This window comes from Lactuca serriola, chromosome 4 (genome assembly GCF_051521515.1).
Source record: "Lactuca serriola cultivar US96UC23 chromosome 4, Lser_US96UC23_V15, whole genome shotgun sequence".
Taxonomy (NCBI): domain Eukaryota; kingdom Viridiplantae; phylum Streptophyta; class Magnoliopsida; order Asterales; family Asteraceae; genus Lactuca; species Lactuca serriola.
Window position 1 is genome coordinate 68,787,430 of NC_136411.1, and position 15,074 is coordinate 68,802,503.

The following is a 15,074-nucleotide window of genomic DNA, read 5'->3' on the forward strand; positions in this document are numbered from 1 at the left end:
GAATTTGTTTCCTTTTACACATAAATATCAAACCAGATACCATAAATATTGTAAGGAAGGAGGTTAGTTGTCGACGTCTCAATGAGAGAGAGAGAGAGAGAGAGAGTTAAACTGAAATTTGGTCAATGAAAGAGGATTTGATGAAAAAAGTCGTCAGGAGAGAGAGAGAGAGAGAGAGAGAGAGAGAGAGAGAGAGAGAGAGAGAGAGAGAGAGAGAGAGACCCTTTCTTCTTAATATTTATTAAATATTATAAAAATATTACAAAAATTCTTAAAATAACCAAAATAAATATATGAAGGGTAAAAAGTCTTTTCGGTTTGGACATGAACAAAAACAGCAAGCAAACTTGCTGACACCATTCATCCAAATTTTCATGGTTTGGACGTTTTTCCTGAAAAAAATGAAAAACAAATTTTCACAGTTTTGTCAATAAGTAATAAATGATATTTCTCTCAATATCCTACAAAAATATAAATTGCCTAAAACATAAGGTAAACAAAATAGCACACATCAACCTATAGCTCACATATGAGCTCAATTGCGGAACACTAATAATATTTTGGTTGTCCTAATATGAGCTCAATCACGGAACACTAACAATATTTTGGGTGTCCTAGGATTTGAACCATATGCCTCATAGCTATAGTTTCACTCATCAACCACTACACTCCCATGTTTCTTATTAATTAGTATAACTACAGCTTATAATTGCAACATATGGTTCTCATAAAAAAATATGTGATGGTTTTGAAAGTGGACAAGTGACTTCTTAGAAAATGTGTAGTTACAACTAATATGTTTCTTTAATTAGCATAACTACAACTTATAATTGCACAATTTCATTTTCTTGGTAACCATCACATTAGGCTTTTGGCAGACTATATCTAAGTTCCAATTCATCCAAATGATGGCAACTTAAAAAGTAGTTGACACAGATACCGAAGGAAATAATCCAAAACATGGAATTGAAAATGACATTCATCAAAATATTCAAAACAAATGAACATCAAATTGCTTAAAAAGGAAGATATAATTGATCATTGTACCCCTTGAAGCAAAGGGTGAGTGACAACTAACCACCAAACCATAAATTGCAACATATGCAAAGATAAGACTAACATCATACATGTTTGAGATTAACTTTCAAACAATCATGAGGGAAATACCATATGTCTTTGTTAAAAAAACATGCCATTTCGACTTGTATATCTGAAACCATATTTCTTGTAATATGGCAACCAAGAGTCAGACCACAACTCTCGTTTGATAGCAGCACTATGCTTCAACTCGCTAACAAAAAAGGCATATTCATCCATTGTCTTTTCATTTGGAGACACCCATTTCATTTCATCAAAATCTAGTTCGTGAACCACGTACACATATTCCCAAAAGTTTTCCATAAAATAAAAGTTTTCACCCGAACATACAATCTCCGGTAACCTCAAGTCTGGATCCAGAACATTCTTGATTTTGAGTAGCGTCAGTTTGGGCTCAGGATCGAGTCCCAGTTCATATAAACAAGCATCAGTGTCTATAGCATATATCTTCCCCTTGAATTCATGTAAATCAAAGATGCCTTCCTCAGAGGAGACATAACTCCATGACCCTGTTCCCGCTATTGAAAACCATATTTCAGAGAGGAATCGACGTAAGACCACAAGCACCCATGCAGATATTGAAGGTGAAAAGACAAGAATAGCCCTGATTCCGTCTCGATCAGGTTCACGATCCCTGGGGACTTTGGGAAAACGAAATCCATGCCTTGTGATAGGATTCATAAGCCAATACTCACGTGGCTTTAGCCCAAACAAGACCAAATAACCACAAGTTAATCCAACACAGGTTTTGCCACTGGATTTGGGAATGCGAAATTTGAACTCTCTTCCATCAAAGTCATTCATGGAGTACTCTCTCTTATTACCCTGCTCAATGATCCATATGGACATGGGTGGTCTGGATGACATAAACCTGCTTTTGTTCAAGAGTGCAAGTGACCTCCATGACTTGCAAACTCCACTGAAAGCAAAAAAATCAATGGCTTCGAGTTGCATCATAACTAAATAAAGCAAATGATGGTCAAGATCTGACCAAGGTGCTGTAGCACCAGTCATGAACCTCTTCGTGCCTAATCTATCACCACGATTCTTGCTTTTGGACACACTCCTTGTCTTATTCATTACTGCACTTGAAGAAATAATAAATAATCAAGATCTTGGTAAATGCAAATTCAACATAAATAGGATACACTACCTACAAACAGGGTATAAGGCTACAAACATAACTAATAGGATTCTTAAATGAGAAAAAAGCACTTGTTACATGTAATCAAAGCCTTACATTAAACCAAAATTCCAAATTTAATCAAACCCTAGATAATCAATAAACTAACTAAAGCACTTTCTATGCACATTCCTATGAAGATAATCAGTTTCATATCATCATATGAGTTATGAGTAATTACCAAAATTTAAAAAATTATAGTATTAAGCAGAAAATCAAAACAAAAACACAAATAATATCTATTTCATGATTGCATTAGTAAGCATATACGCAGGTATAAATCAGCACATGTCTAATCTAAATTAATAATACCAAAATGAATGAGAAAAAGTCAAAGGAAACTAAGCTAAACTAATAGAAAGATGAATATAAGAAAACAGGATCATATAAGTTTGAAATCGATCAATCCCAGGTTTCTAATTGAGCGATACGCAACCATAGTCTTTTTGGCATTTAAAACTGAACCATATTAAAATAGAAATGAATTTTATTTGTCTAAAAAAACAATATACAGAAAAAGAAAAAAAAAAAAAAAAAAAAAAAGTTAGTGCTTGTTATCGACAAAAACTGAAAGTAAAATACTGTAAATAGTGATCATGGCTCTGTCGACCACTTAACATGATCTAACAAAGATCCAAATCCTTTCAAAGACTACACAAAATCGAAAATAACTTGCCTGATTGAAACCGAGGAAAGAGGAACTTGAGCTGTTGAGCTGGTTTAAGAACTAATCGATGAGATTCGAAGAGTTGTCGCAATGTTTTTTAGCTGTTGCATCTATCTCCGATGTTTTCTCTGATCCTCTCCGGTTGCGGCTTGTTATAAATGGTAGTATCGTGAAATAGGTTAAAAAAAATGGGCCCACTGCCCATTTTATAGTTCCACAAAAGTTGCAGCAATTACCTGTTTTCATGCCACATCCAAAAAAAAAAAAAAAAACACTTCCTTAAAGTGCCACATTGCGGTCTCTAACGCACCAAAACCACAAGAAGGGGGCGGTGTTCCACTCTGATGTGGCAATGGAGTGGAGTGCACCCTTTACCGCATCCACTACCTCAAGTCTAAGTGCATTGACAATATTGCCCTTACGTCTTGAGCTTCAACAAATTTACCATATTAAGTTTTTAACGGTAAGAACTTACAAATATAAATATCCCTTATAATTTACATGAACATTTAACTTTAATTAATATTTATTATGGGCTTTAGCATTTACGAAATAAAAATATAGACAAAATTATAAATATGGTCCTTATGGTTTATAGTTTATATTTTTTTGTGGGTACAGTCTAAATCTTTTTAAAATTGCAGATATATATAGTCATCTTAAGAGTTTTTTGTTGCATATTTGGTCTCCTTCAATCTTAAAATGACTATTATATCCTTGATATTATTATTATTTTCAATTTTCTTTTATCCCTTTTAGTTTATTTCTAATATGAAATAGAATTGCATCCACACAATTTGATACGACACTTGAGATTGATTTTCTTTCAAATTCGGTATTAAGAAAATCGAGAACGATACTGGTTGGTACCGGTTCCGTCCCACGCTCATCCCTAGTATAGTCCCGTGGGATAGAATATTTGAAAATTTTTACACAGTTTTCTACAACCAAAATATTTAAGTGTTTCATCAATAAATGAATCCCTACATTCAGTCAAACACATATTAAGAAAATTGTTGTAGATTTCGTGTGGAATCCAGTTAGATCATAAATACAAAAAAATAAATACAAAAAATAACAATTTTAGGTCCAGGTTATGACATCCATTTTCAAATTGGTAAAGAATAAAGAATACTGATAAAACATAAAAATAAAAATAATAAGAAATAATAAGTATAAGAACAAAATGATGGGGATCAAATGAATTAATCATTTAAATAATAAAAAAGATGAAACATAAAAGGTGAACACAAAGGTTTATTCACTCTCATGTCCAAGCAAATGTCGGGATCTAGCCTAGCTAGCCAAAAAGAAAATATAAAAAACATAATGGATTCCCATTCACTACCATCCCTAAATAATATTCTCCTTATTTGTGTGTTTATATAGTTGAAGGTTTTTTTGCTTTATTAGAAATGATTCCTCAATTCCCATATTTGTATTATCAGATACATGTATATATTTTGTGTGGGTTTTCCAGCCAAGAATGCTGGTGATGGTGAGTGATAGGTGTTAGTGATGGCGGTGATGATTTTTCCAGGAAAGGGTAAAGGTGAGGTACGCCTCATTTAACTTAATATTCCTAAAAAAATAAAAGCAATAATAAACAGGCTAAAAAAATAAGAAGAAAGGGCATAACAAAAACTAAATCCGAAACTAAATCAACCCATAAAGTTTAAAAAATAATTATGGACCGAACACGCAAACTAACCCTAACCACAATGACCATTCCTGTAATTTACTCTAAAAGATATATTGAATGGTTTCTAATAAATGAAGGGTTTTTTTTCCACATGTCTTATTCTTCTTTATTTTGCCACATGATTTTTTTGGTTTTTTTTTTCTTATTTTCCACATGTCATTTTTTATTAAATTTTCAGAATTTACGGTTACATATATGGAAGCTTGTTATTCTATTCATGTAAGATTATCATTTTATTAATTTGAGAATAAATTCACATAAATCTTACAAACTCATTGATTTACTTTCTTTTTTCAATTATTTTATAAAATGTTTAATGTTACATATTTATATTAAACTTTTTATTTTTAATAAACCCGTATAGTACACAGGTCTTACACCTAGTAACCTAATCTAACAAACCATGCTTAGATCTAGTTAATTTCAAATAAGTAATAAAAGGCATTCTCATTATAACTACAATATAAATATCCTAGAAAAATATGCACCTAAGAAAGGTGGAACGTAAAAGATAAAGTAGACAATAGTATTACAAATTACAACAGATCATTCTCTCACAAAAAATAAATGTGAACAGATGTTCTGAGAGTGAAGAAATGTTTGCTTAGAAAATAAGCAATATAAATTATTAAGTTTCTTTTCCATGATAATTGGCATAACAACCACCCCTTACCTTCTAATTGCATGTTGTCATTTTTAATCACTCTTTGGGCATGAGTAAATCCATTTTTCGAATCCTTTGTTCCATATGTTATAAATAATTTTCCACTTTAAAAGTAGTCAGCACAAATATAGATGAAAGTAATCCAAAGACATGAGATCGAAATATTCAAAGCAAATGGACATCAAATTACACAAAATGAAAGATATAGTTGACACATTGTGCCCCTTGTACCATAGAGTGAGTGAAAACTAACTGGTAACAACAAACCAAAAAAATTGCAACATATGCATAGACAAAGACTAATACTATCATTTTTGTTTGAGATCAACATTCAAACAATCATGAGGGAAGTACCATACGTCTGCATTAAAAAACACGCCATTTCCACTTTTATAATTGTAAGCACTTTTCTTGTGAAACTGCAACCAAGAGTCAGACCACAACTCTCGTTTGATAGTAGCACTATGTTTCAAGTCGCTAGCAAAAAATGCATATTCTTCCATTGTCTTTTTATTTGGAGACACCCATTTCATTTCACCAAAATCTAGTTCATGAACCTCATACTCATCAAAAGAAAAGCATTCCATAGCATAGAGGTTTTCACCAGAACATACAAACTCCATAAATACCATGTCAGAGTCCAGAATATTCTTGGTTTTGAGTAACATCAGTTTGGGCTCTGGATCAAATCCCAGTTCATATAAACGAGAATTGATGTCAATTGCATATATCTTCCCCTTGAAATCATGCACATCAATGATGCCGGAAGGGGAGGAGACATAATCCCATTCTGCTTTACCAGCTATTGAAAACCATATTTCGGAGGTGCATCTACATAAGACAACAAGCACCCACAAAGATATTGAAGGGGAAAAGACTAGAATAGCCCTGACTCTTACTTCATCAGCTTCTTCTTCATCAGGTACAGGTTCAAGATCCCTGGGGACTTTGGGGAAACCAAGTCCATGCCTTGTGATAGGATTAATAAGCCAAAACTCACGTGGCTTTAGCCCGAACAAGACCAAATAACCACAAGTTACTCCAACACAGGTCTTGCCACTGGATTTGGGAATGCGAAATTTGAACTTTTTTCCATCAAAGTCTTGTAGGGTGTACTCTCTCTTATTACCCTGCTCAATGATCCATATGGAAATGGGTGGTGTAGATGCCATAAACCTTGTTTTGTTAGAGAGTGCAACTGACCTCCATGACTTACAAACTCCACTAAATGCAACAAAATCAAAGGCTCCAAGTTGCATCATAACTAAATAAAGCAAATGATAGTCAAGATCTGACCAAGGTGCTGCACCACGAGTCATGGACCTCTTCCTGCTACATCCATCACCACGATTTTGGCTTTTGGGCAAACTCCTTGTCTTAGTCATCGCTGCATTTGAAGGAAAATTAAATAATCAAGATCCCTTGTAAATGCAAATTCAACAAAAGATACACTAGTTATATACACCAAAATACCAAATTTAATCAAACCCTAGTTAATCAAATAAAGTTACTAAAATCCCTTTATATGCATCTTTCATTTTGCAAAATTGTAAAGGAACAATATGCAGGAAAAAAACAATTTAGTGCTTAGTATCGACGAAAACTGAAAGTAAAATACTGCAATGAGTTATTAAGGCCCTGTCGACCACCGTACATGAGCTACTAAACATCAAATTAATCCTTTCAAAAACGCACAAATCGAGATGTTGTGAAATAGCTTGCCTGGTTGAAAACGAAGAGGGAGCAACTTCAGTGGTTTGAGAACTAATAGTGGATAGTCGAAGAGTTGTCACAATTTATTTGAACCGTTGTTTCCATTTCCGATGTTTCCTCTCCGACTGCGGCTCGTTGTAAATGGCAGTATCTTCAAATAAAACAAAATAAATAAATAAATAAGTAAATAAGTAAATAACAAATTGTGTTTCACAAAAAATCAAGCCTTCCCCCTCAAAGAGGCCCAGCCCGCCCAGGTTACACGAGTTCTGGACCAGGCCTGAGCGCATAGACAATTTTTTAGGCTGATGATATTATTGCCTTTCAGCTTCAACAAATTATAAATGTACAATTTTAAACACTTTTAGAGAAAATTCATCACAATTCTATTATATTATCTATTAGGTTTTAGGTGTAAAACTTGTATATTACATGGGTTGATTAAAAAATAAAATATTAAAATGTAAATAATAAATATTTTTTAAAATAAAATTTTGAAATAAAAATTAAAGAAACTTATTAATTGTAATCTGTTATAATATTTATTACATTTCATATTTTACATATATATAAGTATAAGATTATGTGGTTTTTTAATTTTAAAATTTAAAAAAAAAAACCCATAAATTGACATGTGGATATTATTTATTTGAAAAATATCACAAAATGACAAGTGTCAAAACTGATTAGAGACTCACATTTGTTTAAAAAAATCTTTATTTATTAAAGAGGATAATATAAATATCATTTTAAACTACTTGATTGGATAAACGGTATTGTTTCTACAATGGTAGTTATTGCAATTATGTTTAAATTTAAAAAATTATTAATATCAATTTCTTTTCAAATTATATCAACCAATCTCACAATCCAACCAATCTCTCAATCGCTTTTTATGAACACAAAAGCAATTTAAATTATTACATTATATTCTCAAGTTTTTTAAGGAGTGCATGAACCATCATATCGTTAAAATAATGGTCTGTAGAGCACCAATTCATGTATATTATTAACACCTATTTTATGGTAATATACAAAGTCACGATTTAACGGTGCAATATTCATACTCTATTTGTCCTTTATTCCAAATAAATATAGTGAATATTTTATTTATTTATAATAGTTAAGTTTAAAAAAAATCATATAATGATAATGTTATTTTATTATCAGAATATTAGAATATGTAAGATTTTTTAAACTTGAAAAAATATACATAAGTTTAACTGATCTTTCCTTTATTTTCTCTTAAGAACATAAAGTTAGTAATAGTAATGAAATGTTGACATCAATTAATCAACATGCTTAACCATGAACTATTCTTCGTGTAAACTCTCTTTCAAACTCTAGATCTCATGTTCCAACTCTCTTATTGACCATCTGGCTCATTACAGGTTGAACTTTTAGGTTGGTGTGTAGGCATCTTCCCATCAATTTCACAATTTGTGTAGCCAAAAAATATTAAACATTATAGAAAGATCGTGTCACAGTTGAAGCATAATGAAAATTCGTCCTAATCATTCTTCTTTATTCCTATATGTTCCTGGGCATCTTACCAACAACTCAAATCTACTAAAGATTACAAATTTCTAAAAAAGGACTCCAACACCCAAGATTAAAACAATAGCAACAATGTTGAATTATCAAGATATTATAATACAAACTTATAATTCATTTATATCCTTTTATGTATCCTTTAATGTTTGTGTTTTTGTTATTCTATTATGTTTTTGTATAGAAGGGTATGTTGTGTATTTTTGCAGGAATATTGGACTGAAGATGTGGTTTGGTTGAAGTGTAAAACACGCGGGTCGTATTTGATCCATTGGTGACCCGGTTGACTAGTCTAGGGTATATATTTCTCTATGTGTGTGCATAACATTTAGAACATACAGATCAGATTTGCTTCTTCATCTTCTTCGTCTCTTTTCTCTCTAGGGTTTGTTCTTAGAATCTATTGTTTCTTTCTAATCTCGTGTAATAGAGTGTAGATTAGGTGAGAGGTTTGTAGTGAGGATTCTTTGTAGAGAGAAGAGTGAATATTGTAGTGAGGTTTTATATGTAAGTTTGATGAAAACCTTCTGGTTCTTAATAAAAAGAACTGATGATGTTGTGATTTTGTGTGTCTTGATTTCTTTTGATGGTATCAGAGCCTGGTTGCGGCTGTTTTGTTTTTGGTTTTCTAACTAGATTCGAGTTAGGGTTTCAGATCTATGTCTAGATCTGGTTCTTCAAGTTAGGGTTTCAGGTCTTGTGTCTAGATTTGGTCTGATTCTTTGTTTTTTCTTTTTTTACTCCTGGGATCTTGTGATCTGGAAGAGTTGTTACGATCTGTTGAGATTGTGAGGTGATCATCAATCTGGTTGTTCTCTTGTCACGTCTTAAGAGTAAACGTTCATGATAGTTGTAAACGCTTAGGGTTAATCCTAACGGTCAACGCTATCTCAACGGTCAACGTTAAGATCGTGCAAACAAGGTTCTAAAATCAGATTGGTTCTGGCATTTGAATGCCCAAGTTGGTTTTCAGCGGTGAATCTGTGATAGAGAGTCATCGGAACTACATTGCTGCTTGCTGAGCACTTTATAGAGGATCTTTGTAAGTCACACACTTTTTTCTCTAATTCTTGTTCTTGTTTGTCTGGAGTCTTGATTGGTTTTTATAATCATGACTGATACACCACCTGCGTCATCTACAAAAATAGATGCCATAGATTTTGATGATCCTCTTTATTTGCATCCTTCTGATCATTCTGTAACAACTATTATAAGCTTCAAACTTCTTGGTACTGAAAATTTTCGTTTTTGGAAAAGTTCTATGACTAGGGCTCTTAAAGCCAGAAATAAACAAGGTTTTATTGAAGGAACTGAATTAAAGGATAAAACAGATACCACTAAATCTCTTAAGTGGGACAGGGTTAATGCTATAGTTTGTTCATGGATTCTTAACTCTCTTTCTAAATCCATTTATATTAGACATGCCTGTTCTGAATTTGCTTTGGATGTATGGAATGAACTTTGTGAAACCTATTATAAGGCTGATGGGTCAGTTGTTTTCAATGTTCACCAACAAATTAATAGTCTCACACAAGGTACTCTGTCAGTGTCTGATTATTTTAGTAAGTTGGATGGACTATGGAAAGAGTTTGATGGCTTAACAAAGTGTCCTGATTGCACTTGTGAAGCAGCTACTAGTTCTAAAAATCACTCTAAACTAATGAAGCTTGTGCAGTTTCTTAGTGGTCTTGATGACCCATATAACCAGGTTAAAAGTTATATTCTAATAATGGAACCATTGCCTGATGTAAGAACTGCTTTTTCTATTATTTCTAGAGAAGAGTCTAATCAGAAACATGGAAATGTTTAAGTTCTGTCTAATAAAAATCAACACTCTTCTGCTTTTGCTAGTAAATTTTCTGATAATAAAAAATTTAAAGGAAGAAATCAGAATTTAATCTGTAAGAATTATGGGATTAAAGGACACACTATTGAAAAGTGCTATAAGCTTATTGGGTATCCTAAGGATTTTAAACCCAAATCAGAGTTTAATAAATCGTCTACTGTGTCTACTGTGTCTCCTCATATTAGTGATAGTGCTAATGTTTCTGTTGTTTCTTCTGATAAGTCTGATCATCATTTTCTAACAAATGATCAATATACAAAGTTAATGTCTCTTCTTCATGAAAAGGAATTATCTGAAGGAGTACTTGTTAATGCTAATATGTCGGGTATGTTTTGTAATAATGTTTTCTTTAATAAAGAGAAGTGGATTATTGATTCAGGAGCTAGTCAGCATATGACTGCTTCTGAATCACATCTTTCTGATTTGGTTGATGTTTCCAAACTTAATTTGAGAGTTGATCATCCAAATGGTTCAACTGCTAAAATAGATAAGATTGGAAATATTAATCTGTCCAATTCTATTAGTTTATCTGATGTTTTTGTTATTCCAGAATTTCATGTTAGTCTTTTGTCAGTTCATAAGATTTGTAAAGAGAATAAATGTAAAGTCATTTTTGATGAAAATAATTGCTTTATTCAGGATTCACTGTCAATGGAGACTGTGAAGACTGGTAAAGAGTTTGGAGGTCTTTATTATTTGGAAAATCAATTGCTAGGTAGGTCAAACTCAGTGTTTAATAATCATAAATGTTTTGTTTCAAAATTGACCTGGCATAATAGAATGGGACATCCAGCTGATAAGGCACTTAATTGTTTAAAACCTTTTTTGAATTTTGAAAATGATCCAGTTATGCCTTGTGATGTTTGTCATAAGGCCAAACAAACTAAAGAGCCTTTTCCTTTGAGTGAACACAAGTCAGTTAGTCTTGGGGAACTTGTTCATTTAGATGTTTGGGGTCCTTACAGAGTTACATCCATTGGTGGTTTTAGATTTTTTCTTACTATTGTAAATGATTATACTAGAGCAACATGGGTTTATTTGATGAAGTCTAAAGATGAAGTGTTTACCTATTTTCATGAATTTGTTATGTTGTTAGAAAATCAGTTTAATGTCAATTTAAAGATTATTAGATCTGATAATGGAACAAAATTTATTAACATAAAAATGGCAAGTTTTCTTAAAACTAAAGGAGTTATACATCAAACATCATGTGTTCACACTCCACAACAAAATGGAGTGGTTGAACGGAAACATAGACATTTATTAAATGTTGCTAGGTCTTTGTTGTTTCAAGCTGGTTTGCCTAAAAGGTTCTGGGGAGATTCTATTCTGACTGCAGTTTTTTTAATAAATAGAACTCCATCCTCTGTTTTAAATGGGAAAACACCTTTTGAGTTGGTTTATAATCGTGTTCCAACTTATGATAATATTCGTGTTTTTGGGTGCTTAGTTTTTGCTACAAGAACAATACTGATAAATTTTCTGAAAGATCTGATAAATGTGTTTTGATTGGATATTCAAGTGCTAAAAAAGGTTACAAGTTATTTAGTCTTGACAATGGTTATTGTTTCTTTTCTAGGGATGTGAAATTTTATGAAACTGTGTTTCCGTTTAAGTTGGCATCTAAATCTATTGAATTTTCTGAGTCTCTTGAGTCGACTTTTTCACATGCTAAGGGTTCTTGGGATCCATTTTCCTATGATGAACTTTTGGTCTCTGAAAATATTAATGATGATCAAAATAGTAGAGAGTCTGAGAGTAATAATCAGGACGGTGACTCAGTTGTTAATCAACCATCTGGTGCAACTGATTTTGTCATTGATGCTAATTCTCCTTTAGATGCAACAATACCTAATTAGGAAGGTATACGTGGTGGTGATACTTCTGTTTCGCAACCTGAGGTTGTTACATCAGACTCCACTAATAGTTCTGAGGAAAGTCATACTGATTCTCAACAACTTGTTTTTAGAAAATCTAGTCGTGAGTCTAAATTTCCTAAAAAAATTAATGATTTTATTGTAGAAGGAAAATATAAATTTGGAATTGAACGGTCAGTTAATTATTCTTTTCTTAGTTTTGACAATAAATGTTTTGCAACAAATTTGAATAAATCAGTTGAACCACAAACTTATTACCAAGCATCATTGGATCCTAATTGGATAAATGCTATGAATGAGGAAATTGAAGCAATATATAGAAATAATACATGGGAGATTTGTGATTTACCTCCTGACAGGAAACCCATTGGTTGTAAATGGGTATATAAAATAAAGTATAAATCCAATGGTGAAATAGAAAGATTTAAGGCAAGGCTTGTAGCTAAGGGGTATAATCAGAGGGAAGGTATAGATTTTGATGAAACTTTTTCGCCTGTTGCAAAAATGGTTTCTATTAGATTGATTATTTCACTTGCAGTTAATTCTAATTGGAATTTATTTTAATTGGATATTAATAATGCTTTTCTGTATGGTGAGTTAGAAGAAGTTGATTATATGTCTTTGCCCCTGGATATAATAATAAAGATAATAATAAAGTTTGTAAGCTATTGAAATCTTTATACGGGCTGAAGCAGGCTCCTAGGAAATGGAATGAAAAGTTGTGTGGTTTTTTACTTGATTTTGGTTTTGTTCAAAGTGTAAATGATTTTTCACTGTTTGTTAAGAGCTCTGGTGGTAATATTGTTATACTACTTGTATATGTTGATGACATAATTTTGAGTGGGAATTGTGATAATGAAATTAACAAAGTTAAAGATTTTTTGAAATCCAAGTTTTTAATTAAAGATTTGGGAAAATTAAAGTTTTTTTTAGGTATTGAAGTTATAGATATAAATGAAGGTGTTTGTTTGTGTCAGAGGAAATATTGTATGGAACTGTTGCATGAATTTGGAATGTTAGGTTGTAAACCAGTTAAAACTCCTCTTGATTGTAATGTGGTAGTTAGAAAAGAAGGTATTAATGTTAATGATTCACTTGTTCATAATGTTGTTCTTTTTCAAAAGTTAGTTGGAAAGCTCATTTATTTGACCATTACTCGACCAGATATTTCATATGTTGTTCAAGTATTGAGTCAATTTATGCATTCTCCAAGAAAATCTCATTTTAATGTTGCTGTTAGGTTACTTAGATATTTGAAGTTAAATCCTGGAAGGGGTTTTTCTATTGCTAAAGGTAATCTGGTTTTAAAAGGCTTTGTTGATGCTGATTGGGCTAAGTGTTTGATGTCCAGAAAATCAGTAACAGGATATGTTATTTTTCTTGGTAATACCATTGTGTCCTGGAAAAGTAAGAAACAGGATACAATTTCTCGGTCCTCTACAGAATCAGAATACAGGGCACTTGGTGTTATTTAATGTGAAATAATGTGGATTTTAAAATTGTTGTTTGATGTTGGTTTGAAAGATTTAACACCTGTTTCTATCTTTTGTGATAATGAGTCAGCTATAAAACTGGTTCATAATCCAGTATTTCATGAGAAGACTAAACATTTTGATGTTGATACTCATTTTATAAGAGATAGAGTTTCAAAAGGAATTGTTGAAATTCATAAAGTAAGTTCAGAGTATAATCTAGCAGATGTTTTTACTAAACCATTAGTAGTTGGACAACATGAATGGATTTGCAAAGGTTTAGGTATGGTTGATCCTTTTCAGGACCGATGTTGATTGAGTTGAATTATAAGTTTGAGGAGGGGTGTTGAATTATCAAGATATTATAATACAAACTTATAATTCATTTATATCCTTTTATGTATCCTTTAATATTTGTGTTTTTGTTATTTTGTTATGTTTTTGTATAGAAGGGTATGTTGTGTATTTTTGCAGGAATATTGGACTGAAGATGTGGTTTGGTTGAAGTGTAAAACACGCGGGTTGTATTTGATCCATTGGTGACCCGGTTGACTAGTCTAGGGTATATATTTCTCTATGTGTGTGCGTAACATTTAGAACATACAGATCGGATTTGCTTCTTCATCTTCTTCGTCTCTTTTCTCTCTAGGGTTTGTTCTTAGAATCTATTATTTCTTTCTAATCTCATGTAATAGAGTGTAGATTAGGTGAGAGGTTTGTAGTGAGGATTCTTTGTAGAGAGAAGAGTGAATATTGTAGTGAGGTTTTATATGTAAGTTTGATGAAAACCTTCTGGTTCTTAATAAAAAGAACTGATGATGTTGTGATTTTGTGTGTCTTGATTTCTTTTGAAACAACACCAAGCCAACAACCAAACGTCAGAAAAGCAAACAAACCAGGGGAAAGAAAGTCAACATAACCAAAACAACCAGGGGCAACAAAAACATACTCCCCAAACGTTCTAGAGGCAAAATAAAAATGCCATGAACATAAGACTCAAAAACCCCAATGCATCCAGGGGTAAATTGGTCAAATAACCATAGAAGACACATTTTTACAATAAATAGCTAGTTAGGAAATCCACCTACTTAAGAACTTGAGAGGGGGAAGGAAATGAGATCAATGATGACAACAGCCGAGCAAAAAAATATACAACGAAAACACTCCTTCCAAACAGAAGTTAAAGTATCTTAACCAATATAAAACTTCAAGCAAGATCAAAAGAAAAGATAAAACATCCACCCATTAGCAAATAACCAAAGAAAGCATCACCCAAGGGGGAGGAACACACGAACATTGAG

At 32.3% G+C, this 15,074-nt stretch overlaps 3 protein-coding genes across 3 annotated transcripts; 1 reads left to right on the forward strand and 2 right to left on the reverse strand.

Moving 5' to 3' along the window:
- Positions 1-988: 988 nt before the first annotated feature.
- Positions 989-3,118, reverse strand: LOC145101825 (uncharacterized). Its single transcript, XM_079039097.1, has 2 exons — positions 2,958-3,118; positions 989-2,180 (listed from the first exon to the last, which is right to left on the reverse strand). The coding sequence occupies exon 2, from the start codon at positions 2,176-2,178 to the stop codon at positions 1,180-1,182; it is 999 nt and encodes a 332-aa protein (XP_078895223.1). The 5' UTR covers positions 2,179-2,180; positions 2,958-3,118; the 3' UTR covers positions 989-1,179.
- Positions 3,119-5,452: 2,334 nt separating this feature from the next.
- Positions 5,453-7,173, reverse strand: LOC145101826 (uncharacterized). Its single transcript, XM_079039098.1, has 2 exons — positions 7,037-7,173; positions 5,453-6,701 (listed from the first exon to the last, which is right to left on the reverse strand). The coding sequence occupies exon 2, from the start codon at positions 6,697-6,699 to the stop codon at positions 5,623-5,625; it is 1,077 nt and encodes a 358-aa protein (XP_078895224.1). The 5' UTR covers positions 6,700-6,701; positions 7,037-7,173; the 3' UTR covers positions 5,453-5,622.
- A 2,516-nt stretch (positions 7,174-9,689) lies between these two features.
- LOC145098490 (uncharacterized) lies at positions 9,690-12,283 on the forward strand. Its single transcript, XM_079036126.1, has 5 exons — positions 9,690-10,382; positions 10,470-10,982; positions 11,064-11,139; positions 11,272-11,734; positions 11,875-12,283. The coding sequence occupies exons 1-5, from the start codon at positions 9,690-9,692 to the stop codon at positions 12,281-12,283; spliced, it is 2,154 nt and encodes a 717-aa protein (XP_078892252.1).
- Positions 12,284-15,074: the final 2,791 nt, after the last annotated feature.

Bases quoted from the DNA above. Each gene is read 5' to 3' on its own strand.
- LOC145101825 (XM_079039097.1), bottom strand. From the start codon at position 2,178: ATGAATAAGACAAGGAGTGTGTCCAAAAGCAAGAATCGTGGTGATAGA.
- LOC145101826 (XM_079039098.1), bottom strand. From the start codon at position 6,699: ATGACTAAGACAAGGAGTTTGCCCAAAAGCCAAAATCGTGGTGATGGA.
- LOC145098490 (XM_079036126.1), top strand. From the start codon at position 9,690: ATGACTGATACACCACCTGCGTCATCTACAAAAATAGATGCCATAGAT. The intron at 10,383-10,469 runs GTTTAAGTTCTG...GGAAGAAATCAG, and splicing joins CTAATCAGAAACATGGAAAT to AATTTAATCTGTAAGAATTA. The intron at 10,983-11,063 runs GTTAGTCTTTTG...TGCTTTATTCAG, and splicing joins TTGTTATTCCAGAATTTCAT to GATTCACTGTCAATGGAGAC.